General features: G+C 42.0%; 1 protein-coding gene across 13 annotated transcripts in view; it reads right to left on the reverse strand.

The window, feature by feature from the left end:
• The window catches only part of MEIS2 (Meis homeobox 2), a 207155-nt gene that overhangs the window by 132109 nt on the left and 53087 nt on the right, over nucleotides 1-21959 (reverse strand). For all 13 annotated transcript variants that reach the window (XM_072738220.1, XM_072738216.1, XM_025998432.2 and 10 more), the window contains exon 8: nucleotides 10277-10422. In XM_072738220.1, coding sequence (XP_072594321.1) covers nucleotides 10277-10422 — 146 coding nt within the window. The remainder of the gene's footprint in view (nucleotides 1-10276; nucleotides 10423-21959) is intronic.

A 21959-nucleotide genomic window follows, 5' to 3' on the forward strand; every position in this document is an offset into this window, starting at 1 on the left:
ACTAATGCAAAAATTGAACTGAGCCTATAATTGACTAATAATGATTTCCTATTGCCGGTGCCCTCTCACCACTTTTTTTTTTTTTTTAATTCATGTGAGGCAAAGTTTAAAACAAGTGTAACAACTCATGAGCTGCCTACAGGTATCTTGGAACACTAAAATGGAACCTGCAACTTTTCACCACGGGGAAAAAAAACAAGGCTGCTTTTACAGAGTTCCAACATGTCACCAAACCTACGGGGAATAATCCAGCATTCATCTCTTCTATTGATAAAATCTTTTTTTCTTTTTAAAAGACTAGTGTAACACCACCCCCAGTACACTTGGGTTGTTTATTATCAGCTTATGACAGGGTCACACCATGTGTCCGGGGTAAGAAATAAGCCATTTTACAACTGGAGTATGACCACAGTCATGAGATTATCCTTCTCTAAATTATTAGTTATGGAGTTGTCAGCTATTTCTAAGTCAAAATTAATTCTGGAATATTTGTGAATGTAGGGGGATTATTCAAGAAGTAAATCAATCTATCTACATGTATATACATATTGTAATGTGAAAACTGAGATATTAAAATTAAGTCAAGAGCAGCAATAAGATCTGGTGGATGAAGGCAGGATCTTAGTTATCCGGCTGTGTTAGGCCAATCAGATATCAGCAGACTGAGAGGCAGGGGGGTTGGAAGACGGCTGATTAGTGGCTCATGTTAATTTTCTATAATGCTCAGAGTAACTGGAGAATGACATTCTCTTCGTTTCTTGTCATCTCAGAATCCCACAATAATAATCTCTTGAGTTGTAATTTTTCATTTTGTGGACAATCAAGGGAGAGTCAACAAATATTCATCTTATCTATTATAACCAAGAAGTAAAACTATAGTTTAAGAAAAAATTATCTGCCATTATATTGTGACTTGACAACTTATCCACTATTAGATAAAAACAACTTAAATCAGTTCTGGCAGATCTGGGACTTGGCAGTTCAAAATATGAATAGCAAATGTAAAAGCATGAAAATGGCATTACTATTATGTTTTAAGAGGATAATACACCTTTAAAGGGTGCCAGTGATTACTCTGCATACTGTAAACAACTGCTGCCAATCAATTTAGAAAGTGGTACCCAGCGTGGAAGCGCTAAAGCACATTCCGTTCCCCCAACCTAATGCTTCCTCCCAGTCACTACTTCGTAGCAGGAGCAGGGGGGGCAGGATATCACCTTTACACTTTGTAATCTGTTCCAAACTGCAAAAACAGACCACGGCACAGAGGAGGCGGGGCATTTTCAGGAGTTGTCTGAAATCTGTGCAGCGATGGTCTCTAAAATCAAAACTAAGCCTGAGCATGATTACGGGGCAGGGTGGGGAGGACCCTGTCCTGCCGCAGCAGAGCTGAGGAACAGTGTGTGTTCTCACTACCCAGCCACCTTGGCCTTTCTCGCCCAGCAGCCCCCACCCCTCCCCGCAGGATACCCTTGCAGACTGTGGTCGGGTGGAAGGAGGAAATGGAAATGTTCTCTATGATCTGAATGAATATTCACGGGTTTTGCTAAACAGCATTTAATGGCACTCTATTCTTGGAGGTTTTAAATAGCTGAATATTCAGATATGCACATGCCTTTTCTTTTATTCAAGGGTCCTCCATTCTCCATCTCTTTGAATTCTGTAACGTATTTTTAAACAATTATGCTTAGAGTGATATTTTATGAAATTGGGTGTTAAACTTTGAGCTAATAATTATTTTAGTGTCTTTTTGATGGTGATTTAATAAGCATTTCATTCTTCAATCTTCTCACCCAGTTGCTCATTTTAAAAATGTGTCTGTCAGCTAGTCGCTCATAATCTGGGACTTAATTTTCTTAATCTATCTCAGCTGAACTTCTTTTCACATGGGGTTGTTTGATATATTTTTGAAATATCTCCACCAGATGTTTTGCACTGAGGAGACCACACACCTCAGCACGCCCACGGGAGGCCACTGCCACCACCACTGCCCTGGGGACTTTATCTCATTCAGAGTGTGGATGGGGCCTGCTGAATCCCAAACGCCTCAGCCTTCATGGGCAGAACCCCTCACACTCTAATCCCAAACACCAAACTGGGACTCCAAGGGAAAGGTTATGACACAACAAGGCACAACTTTTTCTTTTCCTCAAGAGAGACAAAGTAAATTTAGTCACAATTTTACTTCTTCTAGAGGAGCTTCTAGGATTCAACACAACATTAAATTTTTGGCCTGTCTCTTTAATTTGAGAAATTGTAAAAACGACGACAGATGGCACACAGAAATTGACTTATGTCCTCTATTCTTTACTGAAGAAGGGAGTGCATAGAAACTTTGATAAAGACAGAAGCTCCAGTATGCAGGTCGCTAGTAAAATTATCTGGTGACTCTTTGGGCAGCTAAGATCAGAACATCCAGCTTTCTTTTGTAGATGTTCTTTAAAACCAACCAACAGGGCAGCCCGGGTGGCTCAGCAGTTTAGCGTTTGCCTTCAACCCAGGGTGTGATCCTGGAGACCTGGGATCGAGTCCCACATCAGACTCCCTGCATGGAGCCTGCTTCTCCCTCTGCCTGTGTCTCTGCCTCTCTATCTCTCTCTCTCTGTCTCTCATGAATAAATAAATAAAATCTTTAAAAAATTTTTAAAAAAATAAAACCAACCAACCCTGTTGTAGACTGACACTGGTGATCGCAGTCCCAATGTTCAGTACCCTCCCTGTCCCAATGAGGACATGATGGATGTGCTCTGAACCTCAGCAACCTCTGAAATTACCACTCTTCCCACCCCCGTCTCCCGCCCCCACCCCTCAAAATCATTATGAAATAGGAAGAACACTCAAGCTTACAGTTAATTGGAAACATTGTGAGAGAAGAGGAATGCTTAGGACAGCATGTCCATGGGAAAATAAATCACCCAGCATTGTTATTTAATGCATTGTGACATCATTTCCTGAAATTAAACAGAGATGACACCAATTCAGACGATCTCCAGTATAAGGTTCCATTCAAATAATTCACAGATGTTTTCTCCTGGCAAGCAGAAAAACAATGCAAAGGCTACAGCTAGGGGCAGCCTCCCACCACTGCATGTTTGTGGGAAGCCCTCTCTGCTGGTGCTTTTCAGCTGTGTGTTCTGCATCTGCATCTCCACATAAGGATTCCTGAGCCCAAGAGCCCCACTTCTATCCTGGACTCATCCAGATCTCTGAATGTGAGACAGGCCATCTCTCACTGCATAAGTCAGTCCAACATTTTATTCTTGGTATTCATTTGGCCTGTAGCAATTGGTATTAAGTAGATCAATCTCAGAATCAGAAAGGCACTAATTTTCAAGTAGAAATAACTAATGTCATGGAGTACTGATGCACTTAACCATCCAAGACCCTTAGAAAGATAACTAATGATAGGAATGATCAGAGTCTCCCCATGGATACCCATGTGGAATGAACAAGTGGAGAACCTGGGGCTGGCAGGTTCTCTCACCCTTGCTAATTTCATGTGGTACTACTAGAGCTTAGGCCGTTGGAAACCCAGGCACACAACCACAAATCCCAAATACTCAACATCTGTACAGCACATCACAGTCATAAACCGACTACCTCATCTGATGTAGCAACCAACCAGCTAAGTAGGACACAAATGTACGATTTTAGTTTTTAGATGAAAAAGTAAATTCAGAGGTTGACTAGCTTACCTGAGATTACAAGAGCTCAAACCCAGTCTTCTAATTTCACATTCAGTGACCCCTTTAAAAAAATACCATGCTGTCTGGCAGGGACTCTAGACTTTAATGCTCTGAGGAAGCTGGAGATGCTAGACTCTGCTCACATATTGGACCTCTTAGAGCAAAAGGGAGCATTCTCTATCAAAAGTAGTCTCCAGCTGAGGCGTTCTGAGCTGTTCCGTAACCAGTTTCTTCTTCATCTCCCACCTTATCCTGGAAGGCTCACCTTACCAGGATGCTCTGGCTTTCCATTAGCACCAGCTCTCATGGATGGTATCGTTGAGCATAGCTTAGCAGCCATCAGCTATTTCTACAGTTCTGGAAGGCATAATTAGATGATGGTCTCTCCTGCTGAGAGGCATTTGGGACTGGTTTGGCAAAACCTGATCTTGCCGGCTCACACAGACCACAAAATCAAGTGATTACTTTGGCTGCTCAGTTCTATTGGTCAAAGCCTCCTGCTAGCCATTCAGCTAGATTAAAATAAGAATTACACCATATCCTTATTATAAGAGCCAGGCATAGAGCTGAATGCTTTACGTTATCTCATACAATCCCTGCAACAACCCTACTGAGTTGGTTCTAGAATCATCCCCATTCTACAGATATGGAAGATGAAACTTAGAGAGGGTAGCTGTTCACGATCAAAAATCTACTCTGTTGCAGACTCCAGGCCCTGTGTTTTGTTCTGCTTTGCCCCCGTCATTAATAATTGAGAGTCATGACACTGGTTGAATCCTATGCCTGGAAAGCCCCACGAAAGGACATTCAGTGTTCCCGTTCCATTCAGGTAGGACCCATCTAACTTTCCACAGTCAGACAGCCAGGCTCTATGCTCTTAACTTTGACACTGGATCACCTCATTAAAAGAAGAAGAAAAGAAGAAGAAGAAGGAGAAGGAGAAGGAGAAGGAGAAGGAGAAGGAGAAGGAGAAGAAAGAAGAAGAAGACAGAAGACAGAAGACAGAAGACAGAAGACAGAAGAAAGAAGAAAGAAGAAAGAAGAAAGAAGAAGAAGAAGATGAAGAAGCAGAAGCAGCCATCTAGGTCTACACAAGATAAAGAGAACTAGTTAAAAGGCAAATAGTCTATTTTGGAGTCTTTCTCGGTCTGTCTCTCACGTGTATGGGTGTGCACAATAAAAAAAACTTTGAGATGACCAAGCTGATGAACTCACAGAGGAAGAGATATGTGTTCCTCTAATGTAATGTGGAGCTATATTTACTCATAACTTGGGTACACTGTCTCTGCAAGACGATAAACTTTAAAACTCATTTTTATTACCAGAGACCCTTACAAAAAATCCCATAAAACAATCTCTAATAGACAAGGAGCCAAACGACTTTACTTGTGAACGGCAGGTTTCATCACTCTCCCTCTCCACCAGAGATAGAGTGGGGGAAAAAAACATTTTGCCATGAACAAAGGGCAACATTTTTATAACCTGCCGTTTCAGGAAGGCTGCATGGTATTACATCACTTTAAAGTAAATTTGCTTCTGATTCTGTACACATATCTTTGAAAGAAGCCCCACATCCCCTAAGTGTGAGCTTTAGCCCTGTGTTTTCAAATAAGAAAACCTTTAGTTAGAGACTGCTAGGAGCAAGTGGTGTCTTTGTGTATGAGCACTTCCTGTTTTCATTCCGTGATCAAATATATTCTTTGCAGCACAACTAGAAAGCTCTCCAAGGTGGCAAGTGGAGGTGCCTGAGAGCCTAAGTGAGCACACTAAGGGCTTCTTGGCGTGCAGGAGTGTTTCACGGTTATGAATAAACCGCTAGCCCCGGCATTATTTCTTGCTGTTTCTTTCTTTAACTATCTTTGAAGTCAAATAAAAACAGTTGTAATGGCAGGCTTACTTTTATGATACCATAATCTCCATGTGTTAGTGAAAGGAATATACTTCCCTAGGATTTCCCTAAGTTCTTTTGCCATTGGGTACTTTCCAGCAAAAGCACATACATTTCCAACAGATTCTTTCTTCAATCTTCACTAGATTTTTTAGTCTGAGAAGCCAGGCAGAGCCATCAACCAGTAGAAGAGGGGGGTAATCATATATAGAACATTTCTAGCAGGTGAATTTCTAAATATATACATCATTTTGAAATATATATATATATATATATACACACCATATATATGGGTTTACCTTTTCAAAATTATTATGAGTTTTTTAAAGAGGATTTTTAAAAGAGACTTTGGAAATTAGTAGTTGGAAACCAGAAATTAATTATTTAGCCTCAGATGAAATTTAAATTCAAAGTGCTTAACTCTGAATATGGAAATTCCTCAATTCATCCAACAATTTGTGTGGTTTTTTTTTTAATGCCACTTTGAATTTAGTTCAAATATTTCCTTCAGGATAATCAATCAGCTGCAAGCATACTACCTTTCTCCCTAAAGTTAGCGGTGTACTGAGACTGTTTTAACTGTTACAGTTGTAGTAGAACTTGTTCTTCCAAGAAAACTGAAGGTTAATGATTTTTGTCATATTGAGACTAAGACTTAACAATTGCTACAGTTGGCCTTTGTTGAGGTGGGCTTCTTTTTTTCTCTGGGCCTTTTGAGGTATTCAGAATAGGTGACAATAGCTTGCAGTTGAGAACATATGTAGAGAGACCCCTGTGGCTTATTGGAAAAAGTTGCTCCATGCTGGTTGGGTGTTTGGAAAAAAAAAAATACAACCAGAGTTCTTTTATGTTCTGCTGGTTAATGAATGCATGAATGTCAAAATGGGCCAATGGCCCATTCAGGGGGCAAAGCCTCAGCAACCCCCTTCTTTAAGAACACATCCTGAGATGCAAAATACATTTGCTTAACAAATTAAAATAATGAGATAATTCAATTAGCTTCTTTTTAAAAAAAGAAAGAAAAAAAGGGTACATCGGGGATTATTGTAATACAAGAACAGGTCATACTGCACAAAAGGGGAAAAAAAAAAACCAGTTTGAAATAATGTTAAAGAGACTAATAATGGAGGAATGCACACTGAATCATGCACTTGTGAAGAAATTTACATGAAATAATAATTTAGACTGCATCGAGTTTCAGCGAGCTAGAGCCAACATTTCACTTTGAAAGTTGAAATTAATTAAATGACAGAAAAATATAGTGGGCATCTCTATTTCCAAGGACTTCCTCATGCCTGTTAGTGCATGTAAGAAAAGAAGTCTAAATTAACATGTCGCTAGTTAGGGGTCTCTATTCTTGGTTTCTGAGCTCGGAATTATAGCTGAGTAAATCTTTCAGCTCATTAAAGATTGGAAAGTAAAAGTTTTACAGGACCATCCTCATCAAAGTTACTGAACCTCTCTTCTGCAGTTGGGGTAAAATCTGGATGAAGAGGGAAATTTTTTTTTTTTTTTCCAAAGAGAAAGCTGAGGAGAATTTCCTTAGGACACAAGGGAGGTTTAGAAAAGGCAAGGGAGGGAGCAGAGGGAAAGACTGGGAGACAAAGCCAGTGGGAGAAAGTAATGAAAGGGCCATGTTGTGAAGGAAGGTCATGGGGAGGAGAAAAATAAAGCACTTAGAAGAAGAGGAAAAGAAAGGGAGACAAGGATGACCAGGGCTGGGACAGAACAGGGCTCTGGCTGCGTGCTCGTGAGGCAACCCCAGTGCTGCGGGTGCAGGAAAGGAGCCTGCGGTGTGGACACCCTGCTCTGTGTCCCTCTCATTTGAAAACTGGGCCCACGGAAGGTCCAGGGAACTCAACGGGTTTCCGTGAGGTGAGGTCGAGCCGGGGCAGGGGCATGCCGGCCTCCAGATGCTCTTTGAATTCTCCTCTCCCCACTCTACGGACCGGCATTCATGAAAATCTTCAGCTGGCCATAGACTTCTCCACCAAGTCTTGAGGTACTTTACCCAGATGGAGGCACCCTCGGGGTGAGGCAAGGTGCTGCGGGTGGTGGGCAGCACCCTGCATGGCCAAGTCACAAGGAGAGGTGGGCAATCACTGGCCATGCACAATTCTTCACCAGTGGCCACAGTACACGGTGGGTTCGGCCCAGGGCTGGGCCGTGGGAGGTGAGTACCGACAGGGGAAGGCAGGGGGCCTAGCAAGGGCTCCAGACACCCATGTGGGGGCTCAAGGCAGGGGACATGGCTGGGGGGGGCAGCTTGAAGAGAAAGGGGTGAAGGAAGTCTTCCCCACCCAGAGACTGGGGGGAGTGGGGAGCTTTAACAACAAATCCAGAGAACGGCACTTGGCTTCTCTGTCCCCCGCTTTGATGCCGAGTGCATTGCTGGCAGGGGTTGTGTGAGATTTATCTGCCACCCGGAAAGGGGAGAATGATTCTAGCCAAGTCATCAGAATCAAAAAGCACAGGGCTGGGGACAGGGCAGGTTGGGTCCGGGTGGCAGCGTGACCTGGAGTTAATCACTCCCCTTCCTGGGTCTCAGTTTCCTCTTTCGTAAACAGAGCCACTGAACTCGCTCAGGTTCTGCTGGCCTGGGGTGTGGACTTCCAGTACTGAGGGTCTGCAAATACATGGATATGTTTGCTTGGGAAGCCAGTGTCGAGATCTTTCTTTTCCGCCAAGAAGGGCTGAGCTGTGCAACAAGCCAGGGAGACGGAGGGAGGACCGGGAACAGGTGAGCGGCCTGGGAGCCGCCTGCCCACCCACCCGCCCGCCGTCTCCGCGCCCCTACCCTGCCTTGCTAACTTGCTACTCTAACCAAGCAAACCTTCAGTTAAAACAAAACAAAACAAAACAAAAAACAAAACAAAACAAAAAAAACGAGAAACCCCTCCCCTTGCACTCACTCGACTTCCAAATTAAAAACATTTTACAGGTTAGTAAATCTCCAGCTGAGGTGATGTAGCAAAGAACAGCTGTGAAGTAATTTTGATAATGATGAGAATAATAGCCACATGGCAAGGTTCAGGGCTTTGCTGTTGCAGCTTCAGTGCTCCTGAATAGATAAAAGTGATTAAATACTCCTGATTATCCCTGACCAATATGTAATGGATTTACAGCCCTTTCAATTAGTCAGTATTTGCTTAGGACTCATTATTTTGTCTTTGGTTAAGTAATCAGCCCAGAGACCGCATGTTCCGTCTAATTCCTCTGAGCCAAGTCAGTGCAGGGCCCTGACCTTTGAAATGGCCATAGCTGCAAGGCAAGAATAACCACTACCAGGGCAGCCTCGCTGGTTCCCCCGGCTAATCCTGACACCACAGGCCAGATCGATACACCTTAGTTTGCTACTAATGTCCTTACATCAAAATGGCCGATTTAGGGATGTGAATTTATCACCTGGCCCTCCCCACTAGTGCTCCACCCCTTGCCCTCTGTAGGTCTGCTGCAAGAGCAGAGCCACAGCCACCACCATAAATAAAAGTGGAACCTTGTCCTGGACCCATGACACTGTAACTAATGTCATTCAGCATGGCAACCCACAAGTTGGATAATCAAAGAAGACCTTCAGCTTTCAACGGGGTACTCTGTTTTTCAGCATGAGCCTAAACAGAATGGCCTGAAAACAATATCATAGCAAGCAACCGCCTCTGATACCTCTACCACTTGCCCAGAATTTCCAGACGAACAGTAAAATATGAGTGCCCAGTCCCTCTGTAAGAAGATACCGTGACTTTTTTCGGTCATGAGAGTCTTAGAGTCAACGGTATACACCGCATAAAACCGACTGTGAGACTGTGAGCAGGAGAAAGAGAACTCATTAAAGATGTTGCATAGTTGGGATCCCTGGGTGGCGCAGCGGTTTAGCGCCTGCCTTTGGCCCAGGGCGCGATCCTGGAGACCCGGGATCGAATCCCACGTCGGGCTCCCGGTGCATGGAGCCTGCTTCTCCCTCTGCCTATGTCTCTGCCTCTCTCTCTCTCTCTCTCTCTCTCTCTCTCTCTCTCTGTGCGTGACTATCATAAATAAATTAAAAAAAAAAAAACAATTTAAAAAAAAAAAAAAAAGATGTTGCATAGTTGATCTTTGCCCAGAAGTGAACGGGGTTGGCTTAGAAGAAAATGGACTTGAACAGTTACAAAGGAATCTTTAGTCTCCACCTTACAGATGGAGGCACTACAGCACCTATAAGCTTTCTGTGTTTGTCACATAAACACGTGCCACATTTGCACGTGGCTCCAGTGATTCCAGTTGCACCTGATACCAATGAGCTGGGACACGCATGGGGCAAGGAACCCTTTTTTTTTTGCCTCCTAGAGGAGATGGCTTTCATTAAGAGTGTAATCAGCAGTGTTTATGGATTCATGAGCTCCTTGCAGCCATTTCGCTTGGTCGCGGTGGCATTAGCTGAAGTTGCTCTCATACCTTCAGCATCAATAACAAATTTACTTACATATACTGTGTAGGGCCCTAGACCATCTTGAGTAAGGTCGATTCCTGGCCTATTAAAACAAAAACCTCCTTTCTAGAGGGTGTTCTGTGAGTGGCCACAGTTGATGAAAGCTTAACTGCTCCATCAGTCAACAGATTTCAAGAAAGGGAGAAGAGGCACCTTATTCCTAAAAATCTGTATCAATCTGTACGATTTGCTAGCAGAAGGCAAAACAACACAACTTTCTCTTTCGTGTTGACTTACTGTGAGATGCTGGAAGAGCCATGCTCTCATGATATTTGTTGCTACTTTGGGGAAAATGCCTCTCTTCTTCTGGCGTTTTTTGTCCTTGTCTGGATCGTCATCGTCACCTGTGCCAGGTGAAGCTACACTGTTGTCTAAACCATCCCCTAGTAGGAAAAAAAAAATGAAAATACATTAGACAACACAGAAAGGGTGCCAACAACGATGTGCAGCTAATGATGAGCTCAGCTAAGCTTGTTGAAAGAAATCCATTAAGCAGGTATATTCTCTTTCATTAAAGTATAATTGGAGACACAAATATGTAAAAGACAAAATTAAACCAGGCCTCTTCAAATGTTAATTTTGTGTGTCTCACACTCGCCCATATCATTAATTCAATTATAATTGTGCGCTTGACACAGTGCAGTAGCTCTTTGTCAATTATGGAATCCAATGTGGGAAAACCGCCATCAGAAAACCCATTTGGTGAAAATGCATCCCCATGCCCATCGTGAACACATACTGTAGGGTAATCAAGTTAAATGTTCTGTAGTCTATATATTCTAGGCTGCCTGCATAGGTGACAGTAACTGTGTCACTGTTCATTGCACATAACACACTGCCTGCTCAGCCCCTCCTACGACTGTCACCTCCCACTCACGCACATTCACACACTCCTCAGATGACCCTACACTCAGCATTTGCATGACATGGAAACTTTTAGCTCTCTGCACCGCTAATCATGATCATGATCATTAAAAAAAAAAAAAGAAAGAAAGAAAAGAAAAGATATACATGAAGGTAGGGTGCTCACTTAATCAGAAGTTTCCATCAACATCTTTCTCTTCTGTGCTTTTCTCTGGCATTAATTGTGCATTAGCAAAAATCATTTACTTTTAACAGTCATAGTTATTTTTTCTTGCCCTCCAGCAAAAATGCCTTGAAAGCCTGCCTGGAGGGCATCTAAATTATGTATCTGAAAAACTCTTCTGGCAAGGCATTGCAGGACCCCTACTTTCTTAAAATTCATACGAGCACGTCTTCCTGTTTTTGGGAAGGCATCAATCAAGAGCAGCAATATATGCCATATCCCTACATTAATATTTGAACTAATAACTTTAAAAAAGGAAAGAAACAAGATCCGACTTGTGGCATAATCAAATGCAAAATAAATGAAGAATACGGGGACAGCACTGGGGCTTTATAGATGGCTGTGTTTTCCTTGCACATCATTAGCCTGGAGCCACACGAAAGAGGAAAACAGAGAAGTGGAGAGTTTATGCTCCCTGCTGGTGTTTAAGAAGCTGGGGTCCTGGAAGGACATCTGGGAATTGCGCTGAGATGGGGGTTTTTGTAATTTAAGAATAGACATTCATTAGCAGTAAATGCCATAAATCCCATGCTAAGTAAAAACCTTGTCCAAGAAAGCCTTAAAACAATAAACTCTGTGCTCAATGTAGCCTGAGTTAGACGCTCCTGCAGCTTCCCAGCTCAGTCCCAGACCCATTCCGTCCTCCTGGGCTGGGCTACACCGAAACGTCCTGCCCAGCAGGCTCCTCGCCTTCTAACTTCTGTGTCTAATCTGTGGGCTCCCCTATACCTGTTCTTTTCCTATCTCACCAAAAAACCCTCAACCTTCTTTGACCAGAGAAGCAGAGAAGCCACAGCAAAGAGCTAGCAGATTAATTTTATTGACATTTCCATTTTCACTGCAATGTGATACCCTCCATCACATGGAAGAGATGACCCTCACTATTTACAGACTGACAGGCCACTTCATTACAACCACCCTGCCCCAAGGCAAAGCAGCTCCCTTCCATCTGCCCAAACACTAGAGCACGACCTCGAAGTTGCTGTTCTCTTTTTCTTTGCCGTCTGTTATGATAAAAAAAAAAAAAAAAAAAAGAAAGAAAGAAAAGAAAAAAGAGTGAGTCAAAGGGACCCCAAATAGTCAAAGAACTAATCGGAGTAACAGGGAAACAAAAGGCATTTGGCTTTCGAATACTGGATATATGGAGGCTAGTCTTCATCTGTCCACCCTCCCTACATACCCGTGTATACCAGGGGTCGCTTGCATAAGGAGACACGCACACACACACACACACGAGCTCAAGCAGGGACACGCGTACACGCTCTCCACCATGCCACGGAACTGCTGCAAGGCAAATTCTCACCCACACTAATGGCTTCTGACTGCTCCTTGGCAACCCTAGCATTTTAACCTGGGTAGATGTGCTCTCCAAAATACAGACACTGGAGAGATCTCATCAGCTGTTCATGTGACACAGATGGAGAGTGGCTATTAGGAGCCAGGCAGTGGGCCTTGGGGATCTGAGGTGCTGTTCTGTAGCCCGAGGCAATTCTGAAAAGCAGTACCCGGAGATGAGGGGAAAAAAAAAGAAAATCTACACTGCAAGTCCAAGTTTGAAGTCAGTCTGTCTGTCCACCTACCATGGATAAAGATATCTTTGTCTCTTAATGTGAAATCTATGTGGGCTATCTGGATGTACACTGCAGATAATGTATGTATGGAATGGCTCTTCCTTCAATGTCTTCCAAATATAAAAACACACACTGTAAACAATGCCTGTGTGTATATATTTCTTCCTAAGCACATATGGTTTCTGTGTATATGTTTAAGCTGAAATTGTCAGGATTTTGTTAAAATCTCATTTAGCTTTTTTTGATAGATTTTTGAATATACTTTTTTTAAAAGGTTAATTGCTTAATTGAAGGAAGTTCAACCAAAAAAAAAAAAAAAAAAAAGAAAGAAAGAAAGAAAAGAAAAGGGGGCATTTGCCTTTTTAACCCAATCACCCAATCAATGAATGACCTTAAAAATAAGAGAGAGCATTTCTTTCCACAGTGCATTTTCTCTTGCTCAAAAGCAAAGAGGGCTGGTAACACCTTCAAATTATTTAGCTCAAGAAAAAAAAAATATACATATATATAGCTAGATTGAGCGTCCTTTGATGATTGACTTAAACTGGAGAAGGCAGGAGCATTACATGAATTTTAATACAAGCAGTTCATTTTATGTAAGTGTTATAAAATGTCTGAATTTGGATCCAGTGTAACAGATAATTATAAAGAAAAATGTGCCTGTTTTTATAATAAGTAGATATTAGACATAAGAGTTTTAAATTAATATTAGTGTCTATACCTCCTCTAAAGAGAGGCATTTTCCTCTCCAAATAACAAAATAAATACCATTGTTTTTTTTTCCTTCAATGGACTGTGAACCAACTCCAGCACAGAGGAATAACAACACCATAAAAACTTTTTGAAAGGAAACTATGTGATCTGTTACCTAAAATAAAATTGTGCAGGTGATGCTAGGGTTAGTAACTCTCAAAGTGGACACTGTTTTCTGGTTCTAAGGTTGTGTGTATGTAAGATGGTTGGCAATCCTTGGCACCTGTGCCAAATGCATTTCTGTGCTGAAGACGGTGTGCGTGTGTGTCTGTGTGTCTGTGTCTACATACACCAGCATGGATGTGTGTGCCAGAGGAGGTATAAGAGATAATAACATCTCATTATTACATCTCAGCATCTTAAGTTAAGATTTAAAAGTGTGGAATCCTGAGGGCAAGAACTGTTTTTTGCTTCTCTGTTTATCCTGGGAGCAGATACTCAGCGATTGTATACTGGGTGAGGGAACCACTGAACTCATTCATGAACTTATGCAAGGGCCCCTCCCTCTTTCTGATAACCCCAAGTGGGGGCAATCATGCTTGTGACAGTGCCTAAGGCGCTGGGTACCTGTGTATACACAATCACTTCTAAACATACCAGAAATGATGCTTCTCTGAAGAACCCAGTGTCCATTAGGTTCTTTTTGGGGGGCTGAGCCACTGACCATTCCACCAGGATTGCCATCTCTGATGATGAAAAACTAAAGAAAAAAATAGTGGAATGCTTCTTCTAAAAGGTTGCCGATCCCTTCTCTAAGGGTACAGTCTAAATTTGGGGCAAAGATACTCCAGAGAGCTGTGTATTACTGGAATAATAATTCCATGGGTGACCATGGAAAGAAATATTCAAGGCCTATAGATAGACAACTTTGAAGTGGATTGAATCATCACGGGAGATTGTTAAAAACACAGGTCTCTAGGCTTATCCCAGATTCAATGAATCAAAATATCCCAGGGCAGGGGCAAGGAATTTATATTTCTAACACATTCCTTGGTTTTGCTTACGCAACCAACCTAGCACTGGTTCTCAAACTGGCTGTTGGAAGCCACTGAACTTCACAGATGACCTTCTAATTTGAAAGAAGATGCAACCTCAGGGAAAGGTAGGAAGTTATAAGTCTATTCTATTCCCACGCGTGGGGTCAGTGGTCATGGTAAGCAACCACAACGTGGCCCGGGCCTTATTCACTGTAGAAGAGTGACAGTGTTCTCTGTCACAAGTACTAACTAGCGGAATGCAGCCTCATCCTAATCTTCTGATAAGGGATAAAAAGGTAGAAGGAAGGAAGCTCTAGAACATTGGCTCTCAAAAGACAGAACAGCAGCTTTAGCACCGATGAAGAAATTGTGAGGAATGGAAATTCTTGGACCCTCTCAAACCTAGTGAATTTGAATCTCTGAGGTGGAGCCTAATAATCTGAATGTTACTAAGCATTGCAAGTGATGCTAATGACCATTCAAGTTTCAGAAGCACTGCTGTAGGGCGCCTACAAGATCCCCTTAACCTGCTACTCCTGGTGGTTACTGTATGAAGGCCTGAATCTAATCTCTGGGTCTTCCTCCTGTTTTAAGACTCTGAAGTATTTTGAGAGCATCAGTGGCTAGATTTACACCCAGCCTCTGGAGGAAGTCATGCATACTTTCCATAGCTCAGCATACTGTGCTCAGCGCAGGGCATTGCTCTGAAAAGCAGCCCCAGTCTACACTTACCTAAAAGGCCAATACTGAAAGAATTCAGTTATAGGAATTAAATCCCGGGATACCATGGGTATCCAGGTGTATGCAGAATCCGTATCCATAGCTGTGTAGCCAGTGAATCAAAGAAGAATATGGACACATTTTGAGAGGATACTCGGGTATTTCTAAAGCAGAAGTTCCCAACCCATAAAATTCTTTGCCTAACTTCTTAGGCAAAAGGACATCACTTCCTTCCATTGGCATATTGTTTTATTCCAGTTAGCCAAAAATCTATCTCTATTTTAGACATCAATTTCTTGGTCTGGAATAAAGCAATGATACAAACAGTGGTGATGTGCTATGATGAATCCAAAATCACTGGGATTTAATATTTCTGATGGGCTTTCTTGTTCTATCAGAAATACAATGCAGCAATCAAGAGGATGCATCTTCTTCTTCCTTTCTACACCTTCTCCACCGCCCTCCAAAAACAAAACGAAACAAAACCAAGACATTTAGCAGTGAGAAAAATGAAGCCAGGAGGTACGGTGGTTGTTCAAGGTTCTCCAGTTATATGTGGTCAAGAAAAAACTAGAGTCCAGGCAACTTCAGGTCCAGTGTTATGACCACTAGTATTCTCACATTAATGTTGTAAACTAACTTCTAATTTTCAAAGCATTGGGCAGCCCAGGTGGCTCGGCAGTTTAACGCCGCCTTCGGCCCAGGGTATGATCCTGGAGACCTGGGTTCAAGTCCCATGTCGGGCTCCCTGCATAGAGCCTGCTTCTCCCTCTGCCTGTGTCTCTGTCTCTGTCTCTCTCTTTCTCATGAATAAATAAAATCTTTAAAAAAAATAATTTTCAAAGCATTACCTCATCTGAACCCTACTATCCATGACAGATATAAGCAAGGCTTGATCTCACAAGTGAAGGTCTAAGTGCAGAGGATGGATTAGATCTAGGGACGAGGAGATGGAGCTGAGTTAGAGCTGGTCTGGACTGGTCCAGGATCAAACATATGTGCAAAATTTTCTCTCAAAAGTAAGCCATCGCCTGAGGGGCTTTAGATATACTCAGTACAGCAATAGTCTTTGAGACTCAGGATTTCTTATAATCGGTTTATTATTGTCCAAATGGAGACACCAGACTGACCTTCAGAGCATAGAGATGCTACAAATATTTGAGAACTCATACCCGCTGTCCATACAGTCAGGACCTCGTGAGCTCTGTGCAGTGCTATTAAACACTTCATAGAACTGTGATTAAAGCAATATATTCCCCGGCCTCCAAGTCACTTTTTTAAAGCTAGAATAAGGTTTCTGTGACACCTGGCACACTGTCAAACAACAAACATCAAACACTGACCTCTCAATCTTGTATTAGGACAGATACATATGTATTTGGGTTGGTAGCGTTGGTTTTTTATTTTGGGTAAGTCAGTGGCCCATTATTCAATCCTCAGTTCCACAAGTTTTGGACCAGGTTTAGTAGTTAAATACATTCATACGAAATATATGCCGTAAAATATATCATCCAAGAGAACGTGGCTTTCCTCCCCTCTTTTCTGCTAAACAAAAACTCACCATATTCATCATCATTTTCATTGTGAGCAACGTAAATCTACTAATTTCATACACATGCCTATACATATCTTCTCAACAATCTATTTCCAGGAATTAGGTATGCTGATGAATACAGAGATCATAAACCTGTATGTACATAAATTAAATTGTATCTTTTTCAAATTATCCACCAATTTGAAAATGCGTTTTTGGATGAACTGCAGATTTTTGCCTGTGACCATACCTGCACACCCATCCATACATTTATAGAGCCCTGCAGATGTCTGTACTGAGAGTGGCAAATGGAGTAGCCCCTTTTCCACACCACTTCCCTGTCTTGAGACTACAGTCTCCTCCTCTTTATCCACATTGCCATCACTGTAATTATCTTCATTATCACAAGTAACTTTCGGCGGACACTTGCAATGTTCCGATCCTCACTTAATCTTCACAGCAAACGAAATGACTATTTTTTTCAATTCCATTTCACAGATAAGAAAGTGTAGACTCAAAGAAATTGAGTAACTTGTCAAAGGTCACATAGTTAGGAAGTGGCAGAGTGTGCTAGTCCTCCAAAGGCCAGGCTCACATCCACTACGCTTTCCCTTAACCTGCTCAGAGGATGAGAGAGGATGAGAGGATGTGACAAGTGAAGCTAGACGCTGGATAAGCCCTTACCGCCCCAGAAACGAACCCCAAGAGTGAGGTCTTGTATATTTATGCTCGGGTTCCAAGGGGATAGCAAGTGACAGCACCTTTAAAAGTAAATATGAACGAAGAAAACAAGCAGATGCATCAATAGGTATCACCATTATCTAGAGACAAGATCATTACTGTTCCTTGTGGATGTCAATTCCAAATTAAATATGATTTTGAAACAGAAGCATCTGTGGTATTTCAAAGACTTTTCTGAGCCAAGGGTTCATTCCAGATTCCATGCCTTCAGTCCTGTCCTCTTAGCCTGGAATGCCCTTTCTCATCACTTTTACTTCCCCTCCTTCTCATTCTTCTTTGTCAAGGCAAACTCCTATTCTACCTCCACAACCCAGTGAAAAAGGCACCTCCTTGGCGAAGCTTTCTCCAGTTCCCATTAAACAGAGTTAGCATCCTACGCTTTCGACTTCGGCCGTTTGTTGTTGCCTCTGTTATATTTATTACTTTTCTGTTTTGCCATTTGTCTGTCGACCAATTTCTCTGTCTTGCTTCACTGTGAACTTTCCCAAGGTAGGAGTGTGTCATTTCTGGTCCCGAAACCCTGACACAGAGTCAACACTCAAATGTAAGTGGCATGGACAAGCCAGTAGCAAGATCCATCGGACAGATTAGTAGGACCCGATGAGAATACAAGCTGCTTTGGAGATGCTGCCCATGAAGGAGTCCCCTTGGCTCTGGTAACCTGTTCTAGTAGCCACCAAGCCTTGGGCTCCCCCACTCCTCTCTCCGTGCTCTGTGAGCACTGGGTATCCTGGTGTCATGTCCAGTGTTCTTTTGTTCACACATATGTGTGTGGTCCTCCTCAGAGATGCTCCTTACATGTCTGAGACATGTGTCACACACTGTTGATGAAAGCGGTACTGCATCTCCAACCTGCCCTACTCCGAAGCAGAAAAAGGAATGCTGGGAGACAGAGGACTGCCCGTGGCCCAGGCCTTTTAGATAACTCAGAACATTACAGTGAAAAAGGAAGTATTACGTAGCCATGGAACTGTAACACACAGTACCTTGTGAACCCATTCTCTGTCATCACTTCATCTTTTTTTGTCTTAATACTTCGAAAACAGGATTAAAAGATACTGAGTCCAAAATACACACACACACACACACACACACACACACACACACAGAGTCAAAAGATATTTTCTTTTAGGGACGACCTTCCAGGAGTTTAATTTAGGACATAACCCTGAGAAACCTGCATCAGGGTTTCAAATGAGATGCAAAAAAAAAAAAAAAAAGGAAGAAGTCAACTTTGCCTTTTTCTGTTTTCAACTGTAGCCTGGCAAAACTCGCTTTCCAAGAACCATCCACAAAGTAAATCTTTTTGCACATGCAATTTACCTTTTTTCACACCAGATCAGGTTGGGGGAGGAGGGAGCTGAAGATGCAGAAATGCGGGGAGGGTGAGGGGCAAGAGGTGGGGTGAGGGGCCAGCAGTGAGACCTGCTAATTACTGATCTCTTTTACTCTCCTGCTGTGCTTAACTGTCTGGACACGTTAAAGTGAAATTTTTCTGTGATTTTTCAAGTGACTAGTCCATGGCCCACTAGCATGGAGGGAAGCAGAAGAGATGAAATGCTTTCATTTACATGCAACATTTACTAACTGTGCGGGTTTCCAACATTAAAGAGAGGACAGTGACCCAGGCCACCTTTTTCACACTCAAAAGAGCACTGAAAAAACAAGTCTTCATCGGCTTACCTCGGGCTTCCCTGGTCCTGAACACCCTCCCCCCAGGGTAGGAGCAGAAAGGGAAAAACAGAGGGGATTTTATGCTCCTTTCTCTTCAACTTTTCAGGCGGTATAAGCAGCATTTAGCAAATTCAGCCCCAAATGGCTCCAAATGCTCAGAGCTGCAGGGGCTCCTTCTTTGTTATCCTCCCTCTATTTACACAGGATTTACGCAGGCTCTCCACTGAAGAGACCTAAAGCACTTCCATTCTCACCGGCTCTCCCCCAATTGTGGCCCCGGCCAGGCCAGCAGCATCACCCAGATTTCTGTAACCTGGACAAGAAGGTGACATACAGCTCCCTAACTGGGTGATTCCCAGACGACCTGCAAGGTGGAGGCTTCTATGAAGATGAGCTCACCTGCTGGCAGAGAACCAAAGACCTAGCCGAGGCCTTGCGCAAACGTGTGTCCAGGGACAAATAACACACGCTTTTAAAATATGCATCTATATGATATAATGCAAAGCGGTGGGTGAAAAAAAATTCAGACTGCAGCTTGGATGAAAACCACTTCACCCACTGGTTGGAAAAATAAAGTGTAAAAACAGACAGATGGACACATATGTAAATGTGGCTGTGTTTTAGGCTTTAGCTGGCAACGTGAGTGTCGTAGTATAGTTTTGCACGCCTGTATTTTCCATATCATGTTGAATCCTGTTAACTGTTGAACAGAAACATCCTCATACTGGTCCTTGACCAAATGAGTCCCCTCCATGTACCCGTCAGGAGCCATAAAATGGCTTTGTTTATTGACTGGAACCCTCTAATCCTGTAGAGCATGAGTGAACGAAAGCTTCCAGTAAGTACTCTTTGCCTATGCTCCTCCTAAGTTGGTGGCTCTCTTTTGAAATATGCAACTTCACTTGAGAATTTTACAGTATTTCCAGAAAGGACATTTATTCTCACTTGCCATGGAATCCTCCAAAGGATGCTGACTGAACCCAGGAGAAAAGCATTTTCCTTTGCCATGATAATTCAGCAGACTGCTTAATCTCTGTGGTAGGGCCTTGAAAGAATGTACTTTTTACTCAGTTACCTGATAAGCACTTATAAAAGCATGGAGCAGGTTGGGAAGTTATTCGCAATACATCATAATAAAGCTCTTCTGGGCACTCTAATGATTCATTTTTAGTGATCTCTCAAATGCCCTTTTCCACAGTTAACACTCAAGATTTTATTAAGGTAGAAAGCAGGGACAAATGTCCACTCAAGTCCCAGCTCTCAAATTTGACTCTACTTGCACCACACTACCTATATCTAAAGCTTTTTTAATGTTCTGTTCACCTCCCTGGAGTGGCATTTCAGCTAACAGAGTTCACAATCTTTCAGCCCTAAACACAGAAGGCTGCTATCTTCAAGTCATCCTAGGAATGTGCCAGATACCATCATCTCCCTCCTGCTATACAAAGAACCAGAGAGAGAGAGAGAGAGAGAAAGAGAGAGACCAAGAGAAGACCAAGCTGATCATGTTACCAAGAGCCCAGAATGCCCCTCTCAGAAGGTTAATCTTTGAACTAGTAAATGTTATAATTAGGAGACTTGAAGTTGGGCTGAGGCTGGCCATTGAAAGAAAAACCTTAAAAGAGAAAGTATGAATGGAACACATTTCTTTCGCCTAATGGTTGACACAAGGGTCATGATTTTTATGGGAAATTATACAAAAATGAGTTGTTATGATAGAGGAGTCCCTTCCCCACATCTCCTACAAAAGAAAAAGGGTGGTTGGGGAGAGATGTCTTCCCAATTTCACTTAGCTATGTTTCAGTACAAATTGCGAAAATTATGCAAATAACTATTTTGGCACCTTTGCTAGAGGAAAACATTATTAAATTATGCTCTAAGTATTTTGTCTGCTTTAGTAATTACTCTCATGTAACTGTAAATATAAATAGCTGTTATTCTGTTTAAATTTTTAATCATGCAAAATATTGTCACACAAAATGTCCTTCTGTTGCAGTCTAACTGGGATTTTCTTTTTTAAAATATCCATATTTAACTGAAGTGAACTATTTTTAGCATTGTAAAGTGTTTTAGTAAAGATAGCTGGCTAACATCTCTGAATCAACAGGTCTTTCAAGGAAAGATATGGCCTTTATATTTGCAAAAAGAATTTCCTACTAAAGTCATCTTATAAAATATACTTTTAACATTTTATACTAAACTACAATATAATAAGTCTGCTTCCATGGAGGTATGGAGTATTACATCAAGCCTATATTTTCAGTATATGCTGCTAATATTCCATTTTATCATTAACAGTGGGATTTTATATGTAATTGTCTTTTTTGATTTTATTTTTAAGATTTTATTTAGTTATTTGAGAGAGAGAAACAGAGAGCAAGCACGAGCAGGGGCAGAGAGAGAGGGAGGAGCAGGCTCCAGAGGGAGGAGCCGGAAGCCCAACTTGGGATTCGAGCCCAGGACCATGACCTGGGCTGAAGGTAGATGTTTATTTCTCTCTTTTAGCATACTTTAATATGAGATGAAACATTTAAGAATCAACCAGTAACAAATTTGTTGGGGAGAATAATAGAAAAGCACAATTCTATGTGGTAGAGTTATTTCATCCAATTTTTAGGATTTTTACTCCCTCATCTTATTTGCCATCCAAAACAAAAATAGTGATAACTCATTTTTATAACGTCCAGCAGTATGACCAGTCTGAATTCTTAACATGATGTCTCCCTGTGAATTTATAACAGCAGATTTTCAAATAGTAGAACAACAAAGACAGAAAAGTGATTATTTCTGCACTTTCATATTATAAATTGAAAACAATGGACTATGTTAATAAAAGTCCAACTTTGCAAATGACATTGTTTTT

This window comes from Vulpes vulpes, chromosome 15 (assembly GCF_048418805.1).
Source record: "Vulpes vulpes isolate BD-2025 chromosome 15, VulVul3, whole genome shotgun sequence".
NCBI lineage: Eukaryota > Metazoa > Chordata > Mammalia > Carnivora > Canidae > Vulpes > Vulpes vulpes.